Source organism: Sus scrofa, chromosome 7 (assembly GCF_054392235.1).
Source record: "Sus scrofa isolate SSC_HxYL_T2T_F1_AM1 chromosome 7, Sscrofa_HxYL_maternal_Yorkshire_Landrace_v2.0, whole genome shotgun sequence".
NCBI lineage: Eukaryota > Metazoa > Chordata > Mammalia > Artiodactyla > Suidae > Sus > Sus scrofa.
In genome coordinates this window covers 45,903,778-45,924,578 of record NC_139389.1, presented here as the reverse complement: position 1 = coordinate 45,924,578, position 20,801 = coordinate 45,903,778, and the positions used below count along the sequence as shown (strand labels likewise).

Below are 20,801 nucleotides of genomic sequence, written 5' to 3'. Positions count from 1 at the left end.
GAGACCTCGGGCCTGGCCCCTCAGCTTACCGACCTATTAAAGGGGGCTGAGGGTGCAGGTGATTTGGAAAGTCCCTTCCAATTCTGGAATGTTCTGGGCTCTGTCAGAGTCATGTTGTGGAAGAGGGCAGAATCAGAGGCTTTGGTTTCCTAAGTCAAAGTGATGTCTCTCCGGCTTGTGTGTTACAGGACAGCGCCTGGCATGATGTCAGTAACTGTTTGTTGAATGAACGAGTGAGCATTCTTCCCATGGAGGAGTCACTCTGGGTCCTGGCAACAAGCCCTCCATGAGCTCACTGGAAAGAGATGGGCTGAGCCAGGGGCTTCTGAGCAGAGGAGGGCTGCTGGGGAAGGTGTTACTGCAGGCGGCAGAGGTTCATCTCAGGGATGGCAAGGCCCAAGGCAGCGTGTAGCCTCCGACTGAGGAGGAAGGGTCAAGGTGGCGCCCCAGGTACCACCCCTTCTTGGATCTGTTTGCCAGGAGCCAGGCATTGCCTGAATCAGGTGCATCCACACCTTGTGACCTGTGAGCACAAAAACCTATGTGCAGAAATGGCTCAGATACGCCCCACAAGAAACTCTTGATTCAAGGAGACTATGTGGTAGCTCCCAGCTCCCCTGAGGGCTCTGTGAAGGCGCGGGTCAACCTTCTGAGGGTGGGTTGCCAAGTGGAGGTGAAAAGCTGGGACCATGCAGGACTGGGGAGGCTGCAGAAGGCGCAGTGCTGGGAGGCGTCCTCCTCGTCCTCCAGACCTGCCTGGGACACCTGGGTAGCAGTCTGACCACAGTCCTCAGTCTTTCACTAGAGGGCCGGGTGGGACATGGTCCAGTAGCTCAGGGACTTGTGGGAGAGGAAAAAGAGAGTGGGCAATGCCTGTTCCTTAGGGAGCCAGAAGGTCAACACAGCACAATCACAGGTGATTCGACATCTGGCCAGAGACCATCTCAGGCCCTTCCACTCTTATGGGCAGAAGAAGGGGCCAAGGTGGGCTCTGCTGAGGAGGTGGGAGGGCAGCGTGCTGGCCACACCTTCCTGAACCTTCCCCAGGCCCCCACTCCCATGCAGGGCAAATCTGTGGGTCTGGCTGCGGCCACAATTCAGCACGATTCAAGAAACCAGCTGAGACGCTTAACTGACTTTAGAAGACAGCAGTCAGGGCTCCAAGGGCGCAGCCCCGCAGGGTGCCAGACCCAAGGCACCTACAGTGCAGTCCATTGACAGGGGCCTGGGAAACAGCCTCCTTCCCCTTGACGCCTAAGGGCAGCTGGTTCCAGTGGTTTTGAGAGGTTCAGGGGATCCGTACTGGAGCTGGAAACCTAAGCCACGTCCAGATGGGCAGATGGGCACCTGTGGACACATGCATCGGCCGAGGAGTGAAGGCCAGGGTTTTAGAATCGGGTGGTACAGGTCTTAACATTTCAGCTCAACTTCTTTACCAGCTCTGTGGTCTTGGGAAAATTAGTTCTCTGGCCCATTTCTTTTCTTTCTTCTTCTTCTTCTTTTTTTTTTTTTTTTTTTTTTTTTTGTCTTTTTAGGGCCACACCCACGGCATATGAAGTTTCCCAGGCTAGGGATCGAATCGGAGCTGTAGCCACTGGCCTACGCCACAGCCACAGTAGCACCAAACCCGAGCCACGTCTGCAACCTACACCAAGTTCACGGCAACGGCAACGCTGGATCCTTAATCCAGTGAGCGAGGCCAGGGATCAAACCTGGGTCCTCATAGATCCAAGTCAGATTGCTTTCTGCTGAGCCTATTTATTTATTTAAGAAATAAAATTTTGAGGAGTTCCCGTCTTGGCTCAGAGGGTTAAGAACCTACCTATGTCCCTAAGGATGCGGGTTTAATCCCTGGCCTTGCTCAGTGGGTTAAGAATCATGTGACTCGGATCCCACATTGCTGCGGCTGTGGTGTAGGCTGGCAGCTGCAGCTCCAATTCAAAGCCCAGGAACTTCCATATGCTGCAGGTGCGGCCCTCAAAAGAAAGAAATAATTTGTATGGGGTTTTTGTGAGAACTAGAAGACAGAGAGAGTGTGTGTGTGTGTGTATGTGTGTGTAGTGCCTGATTCATAGCAAATCCTCAGTATATTGTCATCACCATCTTCATTCATCACTGACTGTAACACTCAAATTTGTCATTGAATAAATTTGGGTGGTTGAGCATTTGTGTTTTAGCTTGTAACTTTCTCATAATACAAATGCCATTTGCAGGCCGGAGAAATAAAAATCTCCTCAAAAAACTCTTATTTGACTCTCGAGTACTCTTGGAGTACCTTGTTAAGTATATAGTCATATCCCTGCCCTATATTTGCCTGCTTTTCTACTGATTTGGGAATATTACCAAAAGTTTCATTTCACAACACATCATAAAATGGCCAACTTGTCGATACATTGTCCTACATTTTAGGGGTTTTGTCCCCTGTCTTGGCATCTCTCAGTCACACTCATGAGCCATTTGGCCTCATGATAAATCATTTTGGGAACCTGCCACTTTGATTTTGCCACTTGAAGTAAACCCTGCTTAAATTCCTGAGACACATAATCACAGTACAGTAGCATTTAATCTGTAATTTAATTGCTCTATGGAACTTCTCCCCTAAAAGCTTTTAAGCCAAATAATGGCATGGTAAGAAAACTGTAATTCTAGCAACTGCCGAGAAATGAGTGCCATTGTCATTGAAAGCTACTATGTAATTTACTTTAAATGGCAAACCCTAGGCCTCGGTCTGCTTAATAATCTGATACCTGAGACCACAAGTTCCTTTTGTGAAGGAATGGCATGAACCCTTGGAATCTGACATCACGTGGTCTTACCTGAAACTCTTTGAGATTGGAAGATGGAGGATTCATAGGAGAATAAAGCCATTTAAGTGAAATCAGCCTGTAAATTCTATACTAGTAAGGGACCTATAAGCTTAAATCACAAATTGCTCTGTCAAGTGTATTAAGCCTACATCTGTATTCATTGAAGTCTTTCAGCAAAGGTCATCATTAGTGATTAATCTGGATTAATCCACTGGAAACCGGGGCCATTTTTAAAGTTCACCCTATTAATACATTGTCTCAGACGTGCATGTATTCCATACTAAGGACAGTACCGAAGAAGTGAGGAGAATGTTAAATGCCCATATTTACTGGGATTATCTTTTCTCCCACCCCCGATGCAGCCTGGAGAGAGAAAGCTTGTGGTTTCTAGGCCCTAGGTTATAGATCCCAGAAATCTTTATTCTGGAGTCCCCCACCTGGTGCACAGGGTTAAAGGATCTGGTGTGGTGCTGGCGTAGGTCGCAGCAGTGGCTTGGATTCCGTCCCTGGCCCTGGAACTTCCACATGCCATGGATGCTGCCATGAAAGAAAGGGAGGGAGGGAAGGAATCTTTATTCTTCTTGCTTCCTGGTTCTGGGAATCGTAGGCTCACGCAGAGTGACATCGCTGTCTGGGTAAACCCGCCTGGAGCCCACGTGCTTTAAGCAGTGGGTTTGCAGAAGGCCTGGCAGAGACGAATGACCCATCTGGGCGGGAGGCAGCTGGACATCCCTTTTGTTTTCTTGTATGTAAAATAGGAGGACTGTTTACCGCCCAGTCCGTGACACAGCAAATAAAGCACTTTGTATGCTGCGAAGTGCTGTAAAAGAGGCGGAAGTGAGGCCGATGTGACACCAAATCCCCTTTCCCTGGTCCTCCGTCCGTCGGCTTAATTCTCCCAACTCATCGCTGTTCTCAAGTAGAGGGAGGGGACACAGTCACAGGAAGGATACTTATTTGTAGGAAGTATTTTTCTTGTCCTTTTTCATAGGATGCCTCTGAAAGGCATTTCTCCAAGAGCCAGTGATCAGCAACAACCCCCCCACCCCCCAAAAAACACATAGTAAATGAGAGGGACTAGTCCCTTCCATTGCCTCTCCTTGTCAGAGTCATTGTGATTCACTCCGATTCTGTTTTCTGACAAGAACAGAGCAGGACTATATCTAATCACTTGTGATGAAACAAGATGCAGAATAATGTGAGAAAAAGAATATATATATATATATATATACATATATATAAAACATTGGGTCACTTTACTGTACTGCAGAAATTGACAGACCATTGCAAATCAATTACAATAATAATCATTTTAAAAAAGAACTGAGCAAAAGTGCATCAGCAGGACCTTGCACAAGTCAAATCCACAGCTCCGGCTTTGTACATGGAAGGGTGTTTGAAGGCCTGTGAAAACAAAGCACGATAGCTCTTTAGTCTCTGTCCAGAGGGATCCCACAGTGTCATTAATGCTTAGAAACCCTCCTAAATGCTCTGGGGAGAGAGACCTGCTACAAGTGGGGCAACCTGCCCGGGTTTTAGTCAGTGTCAAGGTCGGCCAGTCTCAGACAAGGAGGGGACGCCACACGCAGAAATCTCTCGTCCCTGCCTTAGCATACTTTCTTATAAGTGATAAGGAGACCCAGGTGGGGCCGCAGGGACTTCCTTGCTCTCAGAACTCTAGGTGTCCAGTGGCCGGTCTTGTAGAGACCATATCATCCCCAGAGGCCTCCACCTGCCATTCCTTCTGCCGAAAGAGCCCCCCACCCCCACCCCCCGCAGTGTCCAGCCCGGCCCGCTCTGCTCTCCGGGCCCCTGGGTTCTGTTCATCACTGAAAATGCCATTTGGGGGTTTCCCCTTTTTGCTTTTCTTGCCTTACCACCAGACAAGTGAAGAAGAGGAAGAGGTGGAGGAGGAGGAGGAGGACCCAGAAGAGGACAGGAAATCCACAAGAGAAGAGGAGAGCGAATTGCCCAAGTCCCCAGAGCCGCCGCCGGGCCCGGTGCTGGCTCACGCCGAGGGGCCGCCGCTGCCGGCCATGGGCCAGCCCTCTGGCTCCTTCATCTGTGAAATGCCCAACTGCGGGGCTGTAAGTGTCTCTGCGTCCTCCTGGGGTCTGGGATTCAGGGGATCCAGGACGGATGGCAGCTGTGCTCAGCTTTAAGGGACAATACAGTTCCCAAAGGGTACGCTCTGCTCTCCGCCCTGAAGGCCGGGCCGAGGGAAGTCCACGTAGCCGGGATTGTCTTCCTATCATCCATTTACCTATGCATTCAGCCTGCAGATATTTCTGGAGTGGGTGCCTGGTGCTCAGAGGACCAAAGGCCATCCCCGCCCTCAGGAAGCGTGTGGTTCTGCCTCTGCAGTGAGCTCTGGGCTTCACGGTCCTTGGTGCCTGTCCACTCCTCTGGGCTGTGTGACACCAGGTCACGCCCTGTAAACGTGCATTTTAAATGCAGTGAGAGGAATTCCTGCTGTGTCTCTGCAGTAACCAACCCGGCTAAGTTATCCATAAGGATGCGGGTTTGCTCCCCAGCCTTGCTCGGTGGTGTAAGAATCCGGCATGGCTGTGGCTATGGTGTAGGCTGGCGGCTACAGCTCCAATTTGACCCCTCGCCTGGGAACCTCCATATGCCTCGGGCATGGCCCTAAAAGGCCAAAATTAAATAAATAAATGCAGTGAGAGAGCCCACAGAGAAAGAGTATCCTTTTATGGCATAATTACCAAGATCTAGCTAACATTTGTCTTTGTACCCTTTGGGGGAGACAAAAAAAATTTACTAAGCAAATTATTCATGTAAACAGGCTAAAAGGGTGTCTGTGTAATTACTTAACCCAGTACTTTTCAAGTACATTAGAATCATCATTTAGTTGAAATAAAACCAGTTTACCATTTGATCATTCTTAGTGCTAAAGGATGGCCTCCCAGGATCTCTGCCGGCTTGATCTAAGGTTCCCTGTGTATTTTAAAGGATATGTTTTGTTAATTGTTAATTTTAGACTCTCAGTCCTCTCTGGTCCCCAAGTCGTCTTAATGGTTGAGTTTTTCCCAAATCAGGTTCCTTAAATCTGGGCACCCCTGGGCAGGCAAGTTCTAGAGGTATTATTGCCAAAAATTCAAAGAATGTTGCTTCTTTCATGAGAAGGCCTATTTTCCCCAAGTTCATGCTTATCTTTGCTTGTGAGTTACATAGGATAATCCTGTTTTCTAGAGTGTACTGAATACTACTTATTGAGTCTGTCACTTCGATGAAGAAAGCAACAGTCTTTAAATATTTAGATCCTAGAGTTCCCGTGGTGGCTCAGCACTAACGAGCCCATCTAGTATCCATGAGGACTCGGGGTTCAACCCCTGGACTCACTCAGTCAGTTCAAGATCCAGCCTGGGGATCCGGCCTTACCAAGAGCTGTGGTGTAGGTTGCAGACACCGCTCGGATCCCAAGTTACTGTGGCTGTGGTGTAGGCCAGCAGCTGCTGCTCCAGTTCAACCCCTAGCCTAGGAACTTCCATATGCCACAGGTTTGGCCCTAAAAAGAAAAAAAAAAAATTAGAGTAAAGTATTTGGATCCTAAAGCAGAAATTCACTTGATTTACATTTAAGAAACGAGGAGTTCCCACTGTGGCACAGTGGGTTAAGAATCCAACTGCAGCGCACCAGGTCGCTGTGGAGGCATGGGTTCGATCTCCTGCAGTGGGTTAAGAATCCAGCATGGGTCACAGCTGCATCTGGGATTCAGTCCCTGGCCCAGGAACTTCCATAAGCTATGGGTGGGGCCATAGAAATTTTTCAAAAGAAAAGAAAGTTAAATGATTTATACATTTTGCATTAGCTCTAGAGAACATGAGCAATTGCTAGCTGGTTTCTGTCTTTGATGTTTAATGGCCCCAACGCTTCACGCCATCACTGCCGTATCGTATAGAGCACCCGTTCAGGGATGATTAAGATGTTGACTCTAAATGACAGTACCCGTGGTGAATTTGTTTAGAAATTGGAAGTTCCCATCTTGGCTCAGTGGTTAACTGACTAGGAACCAAGAGGATGCGGGTTCGATCCCTGGCCTTGCTCAGTGGGTCAAGGATCCGGCGTTGCCGTGAGCTGTGGTGTAGGTCACAGACATGGCTCAGATCCTGCATTGCTGTGGCTGTGGTGTAGGCCGGCGGCTACATCTCCAATTTGTCCTCTAGCCTGGGAACCTCTCTATGCTAGAAAAGGCAAAAAGACAAAAAAAAAGAAAAAAAGAAATTGGATGCTTCCTCAATTCATAGTTTGGGTGTACAGAAAATTCTTTACTGAGCAGGAAATCAGCTTTTACTTTACCCAATCAAAACTGCTTGGCAAGATGGTTATTTTTTCATGACTTTAAAAAAGTAACAGGGGAAAGTATGTTTTATTCATTGCCTAAACATGGAGGTTTTAGTTGCTACATCAAGATTTTTTCTTTTCTGGGAGTTCCCATCATGGCTCAGCAGAAACAAACCCAACTAGTATACATGAGGATGCAGGTTCGATCCCTGGCCTCACTCAGTGGGTTAAGGATCCGGCATTGCCATGAGCTGTGGTGCAGGCTAGAGATGCGGCTTGGATCCAGGGTTTCTATGGCTGTGATGTAGGCCAGCAGCTGCAGCTCCGATTTAGCCCCTAGGCTGGGAACTTCCATGTGCCATATGTGCAGCCCTAAAAAGATTTTTTTTTTCCCTACAAGACCATGCACAGAACTCACGGACTTAACACAGAGCAACCATCTGTGGCTAGACAGTTCAGTGGGTCCTCCCATTATCTGATGCATTTAACAATCTGGAAGGCAGGGCTCTTGGAATTCAAGGGTGTGGATTACCTCCCTTATGGCAGTGACTCTCAAGTGGGCCACTTTTTGTCCCCCATGAACATTTGGCAACATCCAGAGACATTTTTGTCACATCTGAGGAGGTGCTGCTGGCAACTAGTGGGCAGAAGCCAGGGATGCTGATAAGCCTTCTGAAATGCTCAGGACTATGCCCACAACAGAGGATCATCCAGCCCCAAATGTCAGTAATACTGTGGCTGGGAGACTGTGCTTTATGATGAGCCTCAAAAGACCAGGTTGTCCCCCTTTCTAACATCCTGCAATAAATGTGGGGGTCTGAAGCTTTGCTTCAATGCTGGCTGATTGGAGCTGAGACATAACCTACCGAATATATCAGAGCCGCTAATGAGTGTCTTTCAAGCTGTGCCTCTTGGGGTATTAGGCTCCCCGGAGGAGGGATACAGCTGAGCAAATAGACTTGATTCTGGGATGCTGTCTATTTCAGCTAGAGCACCTCTGCTTTGAACTTGGAATAAGGTCTGATTTTTTTTTTTTAAGTGAAGAACAGAAGCGAAGGGAAGGACAAAAGAAAGAAAAAGGGGGAAGAAGGTAGTACCTGGCTAAAAAAAGTTTGAAAGCTGGTCCAAACCCCTTCATTTTTCAGATGGAAAAAAATAAGATGTACAGAGGGAAAGTGGCCCGTGGGCCTCCCTGTGAGACAGAGGACAGAGGGGCCCAGGTTGAGCCCCCAGTTTTTGATTATAACAACAATGCGCGGTTCACTTGGCACAGAAGTTGTGGTTGTGGGAGTTCCCTTTGTGGCTCCGGGGTTAACTAACCTGACTAGGATCCATGAGGATATAGGTTCGATCCCTGGCCTCACTCAGTGGGTTAAGGATCTGGCGTTGCTGTGGCTGTGGTGTAGGCTGGCAGCTGCAGCTCAGATTTGACCCGTAGCCTGGGAACCTCCATATGCCTCGGGTACAGCCCTTAAAAAAAAAAAAAAAAATTGTGGTTGTGGTATTTGATCTCTACTTTCTGTGGCATTTGCCCAGAGTTTGCTTACGTAAAACCTGTGCCCTGTCATTAGACACTGTTTCAAATATCCCATGTTCTGCCAATGAGTGACTAATAACCCTAATTTCCTTTTCAGGACTGTAGATGTCATGTCACTCCCTTTCTTCCCCAGGTGTTCAGCTCCCGACAGGCACTGAATGGCCACGCTCGCATCCACGGTGGCACCAACCAGGTGACCAAAGCTCGGGGTGCTGTCCCCTCTGGGAAGCAGAAGCCTGGCAGTGCCCAGAGCGGGTACTGCTCAGTGAAGAGCTCGCCCTCCCACAGCACCACCAGCGGCGAGACAGACCCCACCACCATCTTCCCCTGCAAGGAGTGTGGCAAGTGAGTAGAACTGGACCAGGGACTGAGTCTAAGTGTGTGATGAATAATGGCTCTGTGGGTGCTGGACCGAAATGTGCTGAGTTGTCACCAGGGTTAAAAAAGAACCCAGGGAGTTTCCGTTGTGGCTCGGTGGTTTAAGAACCCGACTAGTACCCATGAGGATGCGGGTTGATCCCTGGCCTCCCTCAGTGGGTTAAGATTCCGGCATTGCTGTGAGCAGTGGTGTAGGTCAGCAGCTGCAGCTCTGACTCAACCCCTAGCCTGGGAACTTCCATATGGAGCAAGTGCATCCCTAAAAGACAAGGGAAAAAAAAAAAAAAGACTCTCCAGATTTTTCCATATACCATCCTTGGGAGTCTACATATCGCCTCATGGTAGGTGGATCTTGTCTTTGACTCAGAATACAGTTATTCTTATGTCCTGAAGCTTCGTAAGGATGGACATCGTCAGAGAGCAAATCTCTACTGACACAATGACACCCTTTTCCAGAAATGGTAGATGGGACTCTGACTCCCATTTCTTCCTTCACACCCAAACCATAGTCACTAGTGCTGCTGTCTTTGCATCCCTGCTGAGTGATTGGCTCTAAAGCACTTAATCAGGAGCTCTCTGTGGCAGAAATGGCTTTCCTACCAATACTGCTCATTCCTGCACCCAGGGCAGGCATTACCAATCAATTGCTACACTCTTTGCTCTCACATTAAGATGAGACTCAAATCCTTTCCAAGCCATCAAATCCTAATGCTTCAAGCTGGCACAACCAACTGATCAGAGTTGACTTGCAAGATAAAAGCTATTGGTCATCTCTGCCCATTTAAGTATAATATAAAGCAACAAAAAGAGGAAAACTGTCAGTAGGTAGTAATAAAAACACCTCATGCTGACGTTTACTGAGCACTTAATTTTATTCCATGCTTTATGCACATGAGCCCCTCTCAGAATCCACACACAGAAACTGCATGGGATGCAGATGCTGCTTTATCCTTGTTTTACAAATAAGGATTAAACATTAGGTAAAATGACTCGCCCCAGGTCATACCCCCAGTAAGAGCAGAGTTGAGGTTTGAACCTATGTGTGTTGAGAAACAGAGCCTGGGCTTCTGACCACTGTTCCATCCTGTTGGTTTGCTTTGTTTATTTTATCAGTGATGGTCGGTTGCCCACAGGTCCCTCCCACAGCATCCTGTGTAGAATTCCAGTTTCCTTCTCAGTGAGTGTGCCGCCTAGAGCGGCTGTCATCGGTGACTTCCTTTGGGAGCCTTTTGCTCCGTTTCTCCTCCCATAATGGCCAGTGCCATAAATGTGCAGTGTTCACCTGAGAGATACCCCCGGGTAGCTGCTGAAACTCGACCAAGAGAACATCCTTGGCTGTAAGAATGCGGCCACCTTGGACCTCTGTTTATAATATTCATTCTAATGGAACAGTTCAGGCACGTTTCAGGCATTTTGATAGTTGCTGCCTTTTATCAGTTCCTCAGTATTTGCCTGGCACTGTTTTAAAGGCTATCACGTGGGGAGTTCCTGTTGTGGTGCAGCGGAAACGAATGTGACTAATATTCTTGAGGTTGCGGGTCCTATCCCTGGCCTCGCTCTGGGTCAGGGATCCGGCGTCACTGTGAGCTGCGATGTAGGTCGCAGATGCGGATCGGATCCCACATGGCTGTGGCTGTGGTGTAGGCCGGCAGCTGCAGCTCTGACTTGACCCCTAGCCTGGGAACCTCCATCTGCTGTGGGTGATATTTCATGTATTGATGAATTTGACAGGCCCCAAGAGGTCGGTACTCTTATTAGCCTTAGGTCGGTGGCACCTGCCACAGTGAATTGAAACTAGCAGCTCTCCTTCCCTCTGTGAAACAGAGATGGGGAGACTGACTTAAGTGTGGGCCCCCTCCTCTGAGCTCTGACGTCCTTCAGACGTCCATCAGACCCAGATGTCCTCTTCATGTCACCGAGAAATAAGTGAGCCCCCGGATTGCTCATGAGGCTTATTTCCTAGAAATAATGCAACTCCCTCAGGCTGACTCCATCTGTTTGCCCTGGGGTAGAAGAGCTGGGGGCCTGGACTCTCCCCAGTTTCTTCTGGGAGGAAAGAAACCTTCCACCCCCTCGCCTCTAATAGGCTACAACTCCTTCCTCCACTAGGTGGCAACAAAGAACATTTTGACAACTGAAAAACATAGATTATTTTCAGCTCTCGGGCTCTCCATTAAATGTTTTTCTTGTCTTATTTTTATGTTGCTTAGGACCTTTTTCTCCCATAACTCCAGTTAAGATTTTATGGAAAATAGGAATGCTTTCTCTGGTTTTCCAGACTGGGAATAACACTAGGCAGATGTTTGCAGAATGCTTCTTTTAGCTGCTGAAATCGTATTCATTCCAGTTAACAATTTTCAGTTATGTCCAGGAGTGACGCATCAACTCTAAGACATGGGTCTTAGAAACGGGTTTTTGTTTTTTTTTTTTCCCCTTTGTGAGCTCAGGAATGATGAATTATGTCACCCTCCCTCTCCAAAAGCAGGCAGTCTCACAGCTGGACAAACTTTCTCTGAAAAAGGTCCAGATCAAAATATTTTAGGCTTTGCATGTCTGTCTCTGTCACAGCTATTTTAATTTTGCTATTTTAATGCAGAAGCAGCCGCAGATGATCCAGAAACAAATAGACACGGCTGTGTTCTGGTAGGACTTTATTTACAAAGAAGAGGCAGGGGTATTTACAAAGAAGAAGCAGGGGGCTGGATTGGGCCCAATGACCATGGTCAGCAGGCTCCTCATCCCCGGGTTTCTCAGCCTCGGAACTGACATTTCGGGGGCTGTTGATTCCTTGTTTGGGGAGGAGGGCCTGCCTCCTGTGTTTTAGGGTGTTTCACAGCATCCCTGGCATCTACCTGCTCGATGCCAGAAGCACCACCCCCATCCCTAGATGTTGCCAGCTATTCCCTGGGAGACAGAGTCACCCCCAGCTGAGAACCACCATTTCCTTCAAAAGCAAACAGTAGGAGGAGTTCCTGACGTGGCTCAGTGGTTAACGAACCCAACTAGTGTCCATGTATGCATGAGTACACGGGTTCGATCCCTGGCCTTGCTCAGCAGGTTATGGATCCAGCGTTGCCGTGAGCTGTGCTGTAGGTCACAGATGCAGCTTGGATCCCACGTTGCTGTGGCTGTGGTATAGGCTGGCGGCTACAGCTCCGATTTGACCCCTAGCCTGGGAACCTCCATATGCTGTGGGTATGGGCCCAAAAAGACAAAAAAGAAAAAAAAAAGGAAATTACGATATAGCATGGCCAAGACAAGAAGAGGGTCTTGGGGGGAAGAGGAGTGGTGGATGCAGCTCAGAAGTCAAGTACTGCCTAGACAGAGGAGGGCCACTGGACTTGGCCCCATGGTTCCTAGCGCTCTTGAGTGCTTGGGCTGAAGCAGAGGGTGGACAGTCCAGTTGGAGCGGGTGGAGGAAAGAGGAGCTGTGCCGAGTGTGTGTAGGCAGATCCTCAAGAATTTTGATTGGAAGAACAGGGACAGGAGGCCAGAGGCAGCAGGGGAGTTGTTTTATGATGGAAACCACCAGAGTTCGGCAGCATGATTTGACGATGCTAGGGAAGGTCAAGAGGAGAGAGAAAGGGGGACGATAAGAAGAAAAGGTGTGCCCCAGGCCCCAGAGGGACAGGAGGCTTTGAGAATTCATCCTCTGTGGGCACAGGGAGAAAGCCTGCCACACCATAGTTGGGGTCCTGTCCTCATCCCCTTTCCTTGCAATGCTTGAAGAGACGTGCCAGGTCGCAGGGGGAGGAGGTCTTATGGGCTCAGAAGATGAGGACCCTGTCAGAGCCACCCCAAACCAGACATCAGATCATGTACCCGCTACTCCCCTATAGGACACACGGGTTTCCAAGAACTCAGATCCTGAGTTTCCTGGCTCAGTGGACACAAATCCAGCTAGGATCCATGAGGACTGGGGTTCAGTCCCTGGCCTCATTCAGTGGGTTAAGGATCCAGTGTTGCCGTGAGCTGTGGTGTAGGTTACAGACGCAGCTCAGATCTCATGTTGCTGTGGTTGTGGCTGTGGTGCAGGCCGGCAGCTGCAGCACAGATTCGACCCCTAGCCTGAGAACCTCCATAAGCTGCAGGTGCAGCCCTAAAAAGAAAACAAAACAAAACAAAAAAAACCCTCAGATCCTCTTAAATTTCACATGCTGCTGCTTTTCGTTTTTAGAGTCTTCTTCAAGATCAAAAGCCGAAATGCGCACATGAAAACGCACAGGCAGCAGGAGGAACAGCAGAGGCAGAAGGCCCAGAAGGCGGCCTTTGCGGCCGAGATGGCAGCCACGATAGAGAGAACTACGGGGCCGGTGGGGCCGCCGGGGCTGCTGCCCCTGGACCAGCTGAGTCTGATCAAACCCATCAAGGACGTGGACATCCTCGATGACGACGTCGTCCAGCAGTTAGGGGGCGTCATGGAAGAGGCCGAGGTTGTGGACACCGGCCTCCTCTTGGACGATCAAGATTCAGTGTTGCTTCAGGGCGACACGGAACTCTAAAGCCCCGTGTGTCGCCTAGAGACCGAGAAAACCCCCGGCCTCCATCTTCATTCGTCAGGAAACCGGACTGCCTGCTCCGTTTTGTACCCATCTTAAACTACCTGTTTAAAAAGTGGTCGTGCTTTTCAGGTTTAGGGGGAAAAAATCATTTATTTAAAAAAATTGTTTTGGGGGTTGGGGGGAATAAATAATTGGCACAATTCTACTTTAAGAGGTGTTTCATCTGGGCTGCATTCCCATGAACTCATTCTTGGCTGGGAATGAACCTGACACTCAAGTTCTTTTGCTTTCAGTGATCAACCGTCCTGGTTGTCTTTTATCCCAAAGCTTGCGGTGAGTGAGTGAGTGAATATGTGTGTGTGTGTGTGTGTGTGTGTGTGTGTGCGTGTGTGCGCCCTCCCACCCGTGTATGTAAAGCAGGCTACCCTCTTCGAGCTGGGGTCTTGGGCCATCCTTTCCCACCGAGAGTCATTTTTTGTTCTAACCTCATTTCCGCAGTTTGCAATGAACTTGGCGTCTTTGCCAGGAGACCACGCTAGCACGTAGCTATCCAGTGAGCAAAGCCAGCCCTCGTGTCCCACGACTTTTCTGCTAGCACACACGTCATTGGAAGAGTTGACCAAATGTGAAAATAATTTTGCTCCCTGCCTTGCCTGTCACTCAGCCTGTTTCTAAAAACTGAGTCCTGTATCTTTTCAGGCTTTCACTCCCTGGCAGTGATTTACTAAGAAGGAGGTTCGTGGAGCAAGTATGCCCTCTGCCCTGGTCCCTGAGGACTGGTTGACTGCTTCGTGGGTTGTTTTGGCCTGAGCCGACTGGAAATCCATCTGGAGGAAAATAACCCCAACTATCAAGTTGCCAGGGCTGTTTTTAGGGAGGATGGTCGAGGGGCACAGATTGAAGTACTTAGAGTGCCAAGAAGTCTTCTTTTGCCCCAAAACTAGATCAGAGGAACTGATTCTTTTTTTGCCACGCTGTTGTGGTCAGTGGAATTCTGAAATTACTCTGTGCCACTTGCAAGTACTGTGAAACGTCACTCACTGGGATTTTGCTATCATTCACCTGTGCGAAGTTTACCTTGATGCTGACTCTGAGGAGAAGGGTTTTCTAACAAATCCGATGACAGATGCAAGGGAAATAGCATTAAAGGCCAGCAAAAAAACGGTTTCAGATACCACCGTAGATCCAAGGTCTGATTCAAACAATGAATGTATTCATTAACGTCATGTACCAAAGCACTTCTAGAATCTTCCAAGCTACGTAAGTCTGCTCTGCCTCCTCCTGTCTCTGCAGGCAGGGTTGCTGTTTGTACTTGAAGGTGATAAACTTGTAATCCTTCCAGAAGGGCTTTCAGCTCCGGCTTTGGGGCGGTTAGACGGCTCCACAGCCACGCTTAGGGCAAACCAGCGTGCTCCTTCAGGCCAGGGTGCAGCCCCAGCTCAGAGCCCACGCTGCTGGCTGGTGGCTTCCGGAACTGGGGGCTTTCAGGCCTGCCCCTGCCCTGGGGAGGCTGATGCTGATGTAGTGTGGCCGTTCTGCCAGGGCACTTTGCTGGCACGTGAATAGCTTGACGTTAGGATGTCAGCGGAAGCATGAGCATAGGACCCAAGTATCCTTTAAGTTATCCCTGCAAATGCATTTAGTGCACATGCTCCAGCCACAGTGGCCCCAGGCAGGCAGTTTCCTCTGAATCTCAGGAAAGCCACGGACAGAAGATAAATATCAAGGTTCTTTCCCATTCCATCATTCTGTCTTTCAGAAACGAGGTCGTGAAGGTATCCTTTGTCTTTTTTTTTTTTTTTTTTTTTTTTTTTAAGGGGAAAAACATACTGTTCCACTTGCTGCCGTTTCTGATGCGTTATCCCAGCCTATGTTTTGAGCTCAGAACCGTCTGAGCAGGGCATCAGCTTTGCCGCAGAGCCGTTCCAGAACCATTCCAAGTAATACCGGCTGATCCTCTCTGTCCCAGTGGACCTCCTCCCCCGCTTGTGGGTGCCTGAGAATGATTCTGGAATGGTTCTGTTCTTGGGTCTGTGAAAGCTTATCTAGCAGAGGAGCGAACACCCAGAAAAATGTTTATAAAGCACATGTACTCGTTCTGTTTGGAGACTTGCCCGGCTGTTCCAGTTGAAAACATGAAAAATAAACTGAGTTGCCAAGCAAAAATATAATGCACAATGTAATTCTGATTTTCCGTGCAGTATAGCGTTAAGCTTTTTTTTTACTTGAAATAACCAAAGAACTCCTCCTTGATGAGACAGTTCGCTTTCCTGAATTAGTATTTCTTCACAATATCAACTGAAAGAATTGACTTCATAGTAAAATATTGCACTTATTTTTTTCCTGAAATAATTCTGCCTGCATGTATGTGTTGTGTTTTAGTGTTCCCTCATTTCTCCCCACCCCAAAGAACTTTTCTTCCCAATGGTTTATGTCTTCAACATGGTAACTGTTTATCAGATGGTTTTTCATTAGTGAATTTAGACCTCTTTGAGAAAGCTTGTATATAAAAAGTTAACAGATATATTTTATGGAAAAACCCATCTTATTTTCAAATATATTTAACTGCTGTTCTATTTTATTAGAGGAAGGTTGTAAATATTTTCTAGGAGTTCTATTGTAAAGAAAAGTATTTTTGAAAAAAATTAATGTAATAAAAACGAAAACCTTTTTAAATAGTGGTTGTGATTGCTTCCTGTTCTGGCTTCATTGTGTTCTATTTGCAGGAAATGACTTGCATGCCTTCCCATTTTAGGATGTAATTTATTCCGGTTTGCACTATTTTAAGTTGACATCATAATATCTAATGTGCTTCACTGTATTTTCCCCGGAATGCAGGTCCCTCTGTCCGTATCAAAAGCACTATGTATAGCATATTCATAACTTTTTCTTTTGTAATGTGTGTATTTTTAATAAGGATTTTATGTAACATTTTGGCAAAAAGAGGACAGTATTTTCTAGTGAATTTTATAACACATTTTGCTAAAAATGTTTCTTCCTAGGTCAGTTTTTGTTAAGGCCAACCAAGAGTCTTATTTTACCAGAGGTTTAAAAAAAAAGTTTGAAGCTTGAAAGCAACGTTATATTTAAACATCATATGTAACAAATAAATAAAGATGTTTTATAGACTTGTCCTAAAAAGGTGCATTCCTTAAAAACAAAAACAGCTGGGGCATTCTAGGTCAGTTTTCCCCCTGAGTGATAAGCATTTTTTAAAATTACCACAATGCTTTTTTTTTTCCCCCAGAAAGAAAGCCAGGAGAATATTACTTAAAAGTTTCCAGTCCTTAGCCTTCTCAGAAATTTATTATAGTTCTCATAGATAGGCATTCATCAAAAAAGAGATGTGACGTTCCATTGTGGCACAGCGGAAACGAATCCAACTAGTATCCACGAGGATGGGGGTTCAATCCCTGGCCTTGCTCTGTGGGCTGGGGATCCGGCGTTTCATGAGCTGTGGTGTAGGTCACAGGCATGGCTCGGCTCTCCAGTTGCTTGGCTGTGGTGTAGGCCAGCGGCTACAGCTCTGATTCGACCCCTAGCCTGGGAACTTGCATATGCCACCAAGTGCAGCCCTAAAAAGCAAAAAATAAATTGTAAAAAGAGAGAGAGATGTAACCAAACCAAGATTGTCATATTTATTTGTGAAAACCTGATTAAATATTGCATCAGCTGCTCTGAAAATAAAATGTTATCTTTTTGAGTTTCATTTGGCTTAAACATTCCTTCTTTCTAGCCACTGAAAGGACTTCTCAATGCTAATTTACTCTTAGTGGGTTTCTGTAGACCAGTTTAGAAGTCTGCCGACCACATCTAATGCTCAGTCAAGTTCCCCCTTTTACCCTGGGGGCACGGGTGAACATTTCTGCTTCTCAGGCCGTGGATGAGCCACTTGAAGGGTTGATGATCTCTACACCATTGCACTCACACCGAAGCTCAGTATCGCAGACTGCTATCTCACGGCGAATCCCCCACAAAATCCAGTCTACCCTGGTTCATAGGTATTGCTAACCTGAATTTCCAGGTTCTTAAAAGTGTGTTTAGGAGTTCCTGTCATGGTACAGGGGAAACTAATCTGACTAGGACCCATGAGGTTGCAGGTTCCATCCCTGGCCTCACTCAGTGGGTTAAGGATCTGGCGTTGCCGTGAGCTGTGGTCTAGGTCGCAGCCGAAGCTCAGATCTGGTGATGCTGTGGCTGTGGTGTCGGCCGGCAGCTGCAGCTCCCATCTGACCTGGGAACCTCCATATGCCGTGGGTGTAGCCCTAAAAAGACCCCCCCCCCAAAAAAAGTGTGTTTACTTTTCAGTGATCAACAGCAAGTTTCAGGAGAAAGTGGAAATTCTGGATTTCATATGAAATTTAAGTGGCACATAACTGTCCAAGGCCTTGATCTTCTGCCTTCTTTGGAGGCTTTATATGTTTAATTTGGGTCATCAGTTGTAGTCCTGTACCAAATAAAAAAGCTATTCCTTGGCAAACGGTGCATTTAGCTGGCTTTGGAAATTTATGTTCTGCTTCCGGGGCCCACGTGTCCAATCTGAAGATTTTTTTCTACGTTTTATTCTTTCACTCAGTACTCATGTGCCAGGCACTCTTCCACACTGTATTAAACACGGGGGAGTTGAGTGGATAAAGATGACTGTGACATCATTCCTATCAAGGAACTTGATATTTAGGAAAGACATACAGGGCCCTGGGAACTGATCCAGTTCCCCCACTGGAAGCAAAGCAAAGAATAAAGCAAAGGTTTGGAATAAAACAAACGTTATGCATTACTGCTATTCTGAACTGCAATTTACAATAGATGCTCGGCAACTATTTGTTAAGTTAACTAATCATCTCTCTAACGTTCCAGGTATGCTTATCCATGTGTGTGTGTAAATAAAACCTCTTTTGAGTTTACCTAAAGTCAATTCTGAATTCCACAGACTCCTCGTCTAATTTCCTCAGCCATAGTTAGCCAGCTGTGGAATGAAGATGAGTTTTAATGTTAACATAAGCAAAACATAATTAGGGAGGCATGTTAAGAAATTGAATAATATATTCCTAAGCGAACTATACTGATCTCTGGATACCTCTGTATAAAAGGGCCAAAGGGTTGATTAATTTCCTTACAAGAGAATCTTTTGAAAAGGGCTGCCCCCCACCCCCCACCCCCAAGGGAAGTGTTTAACGTTTCTGTTTGAGCTGGAAAGGCCAAGTATACATGTTTGCTTCACATTCCAACACACATTCCTTACATATAACACAGATCTCCTTCTGGGCTGTTTGGGATCATTACTTCCTCTGCTTGTGTAATTTTATTTTTGGCAGTCTTGCCATCTCTTTTTTTTTTTTTAACCACTTTTTTAAGATAGACACATAAAATGCTATGCATATTTTTTAATACAACTTGATGCATTTGGAGACAAGTGTGTAACCACAAAACCATCATGATCGAGGAGAAAAGGCGTCTTTTACAACAACAACTGGTGCAATCAAAATATGATTCAACTTAGAAATAGTTGATGTATACACTTATTTTTCCTGGATCTACAGCAAGATGGACTTGCATCAACTCTCTAGAATCATTTGATCTGCTCATTTACATTAGGTCAGGTTTGAAAGTTTAGGTCATAGGGAAGAGATCCATAATGGACTGGCCAGGCTTCAAAACGCTTTCCATACTAATAAACTAAGAAGTTTTACATGTCCAAACAAAAACAAACAAAAACCCACTGTCCATGCCCATACATCATACCAAAGGGCCCTGTCCACAGCCCCACTGTTGGCAAAACCTGGGGTTGCTCCTCACAATGACTCCCACCTTGCTGCCAACTAACTGGACCCCAAGCTATTAGGTCCATAGTTGGTTTGGTGACACGGGACATGGTTTAGGCCTGAAAAATAAGGGGACTAGGGAGTTCCGGCCACGGTTCAGCGGAAACGAATCCGACTAGGAACCATGAGGTTTCGGCTTCAATCCCTGGCCTCACTCAGTGGGTTAAGGATCTGGTGTTGCCGTGAGCTGTGGTGTAGGTTGCAGATGCAGCTCGGATCTGGCATTGAGGCTAGCAGCTACAGCTCTGATTAGATCCCTAGCTTGGAAACCTCCATATGCCCTAAAAAGACAAAAAAAAAAAAAAAAAGAAAGAAAGAAAGAAAAGAAAAGAAAACGAAGGGACTATACCCAATTCCCACACTTCAGAGCATGAATGGAAAAAGCTGGTGAGCCAAAAGCAGCAAGCAGTGACCACAGGCAAGGCAGAATTCTGAGGGAGCAGAAACTGTAAACAGAGAAATCCCATCAATAAAGAGACCATGTTTGGCCTTAGGGATGGAGAGGACATCCAGTCCCTAAAGCTGCTCCGAGCCCACTTTTCCAGTTACAGGAGCAGTTCAGGCCACATACATGTTAAAAAAAATAAATAAATAAAATAACTCCTTTTCTTGCAGGAAGTGGGGACGTGGGGAATCTCTAGTCCTCACATCCAAAAGAGACTTAAGAGACTGGAGCTTACTGAGGTCAGCTGGAGGGGTGCAAAGGGCACTGAACTAGGATTTTTTTCTTTCTTTTTAGGGCCGAACTCAGCATATGAAGGTTCCCAGGCTAGAGGTCTAATCGAAGCTACAGCTGCTGGCCTGCACCACAGCCACAGCAACGTGGGATCCGAGCTGTGTCTTCGACCTACACCACAACTTATGGCAACGCTGGATCCTTAACCCACTGAGCGAGGCCGGGGATCGAACCTGAATCTTCATGGATGCTCAATTCGTTTCTGCTGAGCCACAATGGTAACTCCGGAACTAGGATTTTTGATGATGGTCATTGGTTCAGCTGTAACTAACTCATCATAATGACTTTGAGTCATTTCACTCTGGGCTTCGGTTTTTTCACCTTTTAAATTAGGATAAAATGTATGTATTCTTGTGAGGATCAGATTAGATAACACACGTAAGATTGTTCTCAAGCTGTAATGTCACCATCATTGACAGCTGCAGAACTGTCACCCAGCTGAAGCTACTCAAGGCAGAGACGGGCTGAAGAGCCCTGGAAGAAGCCGCAATAGAGTTGCAGAGCTATGGGAAAACTCCTCTGGCTAAGAGAGACCAGCCAATTGTGAATGTCACAATTGAAAGACGTAATCCGGTTCCGGAAGGGCCCCTGGATAACCTGCCAAGACTATGGCTATTACAGACATCATCACTTAAGTACAACCTCAGGTCGTTCCTCCAGGGCAAAATGAGCTAAGAGACCAGGAGCTTTGGACCACCTGGCCAGGGAATCGTTAAA

At 46.9% G+C, this 20,801-nt stretch overlaps 1 protein-coding gene across 50 annotated transcripts in view; it reads left to right on the top strand.

Moving 5' to 3' along the window:
• TRERF1 (transcriptional regulating factor 1) overlaps positions 1 to 16,202 on the top strand; it is a 217,390-nt gene extending 201,188 nt beyond the window's left edge. For 25 of the 50 annotated variants that reach the window (XM_084968129.1, XM_084968115.1, XM_084968144.1 and 22 more), the window contains 3 exons: positions 4,691 to 4,894; positions 8,780 to 8,991; positions 13,202 to 16,202. In XM_084968129.1, coding sequence (XP_084824255.1) covers positions 4,691 to 4,894; positions 8,780 to 8,991; positions 13,202 to 13,526 — 741 coding nt within the window. In that variant the 3' untranslated portion in view covers positions 13,527 to 16,202. Of the gene's footprint in view, positions 1 to 4,690; positions 4,895 to 8,743; positions 8,992 to 13,201 lie in introns of all 50 variants that reach the window. The other 25 variants (XM_021098712.2, XM_084968139.1, XM_084968119.1 and 22 more) reach the window with 1 other exon arrangement.
• Positions 16,203 to 20,801: the final 4,599 nt, after the last annotated feature.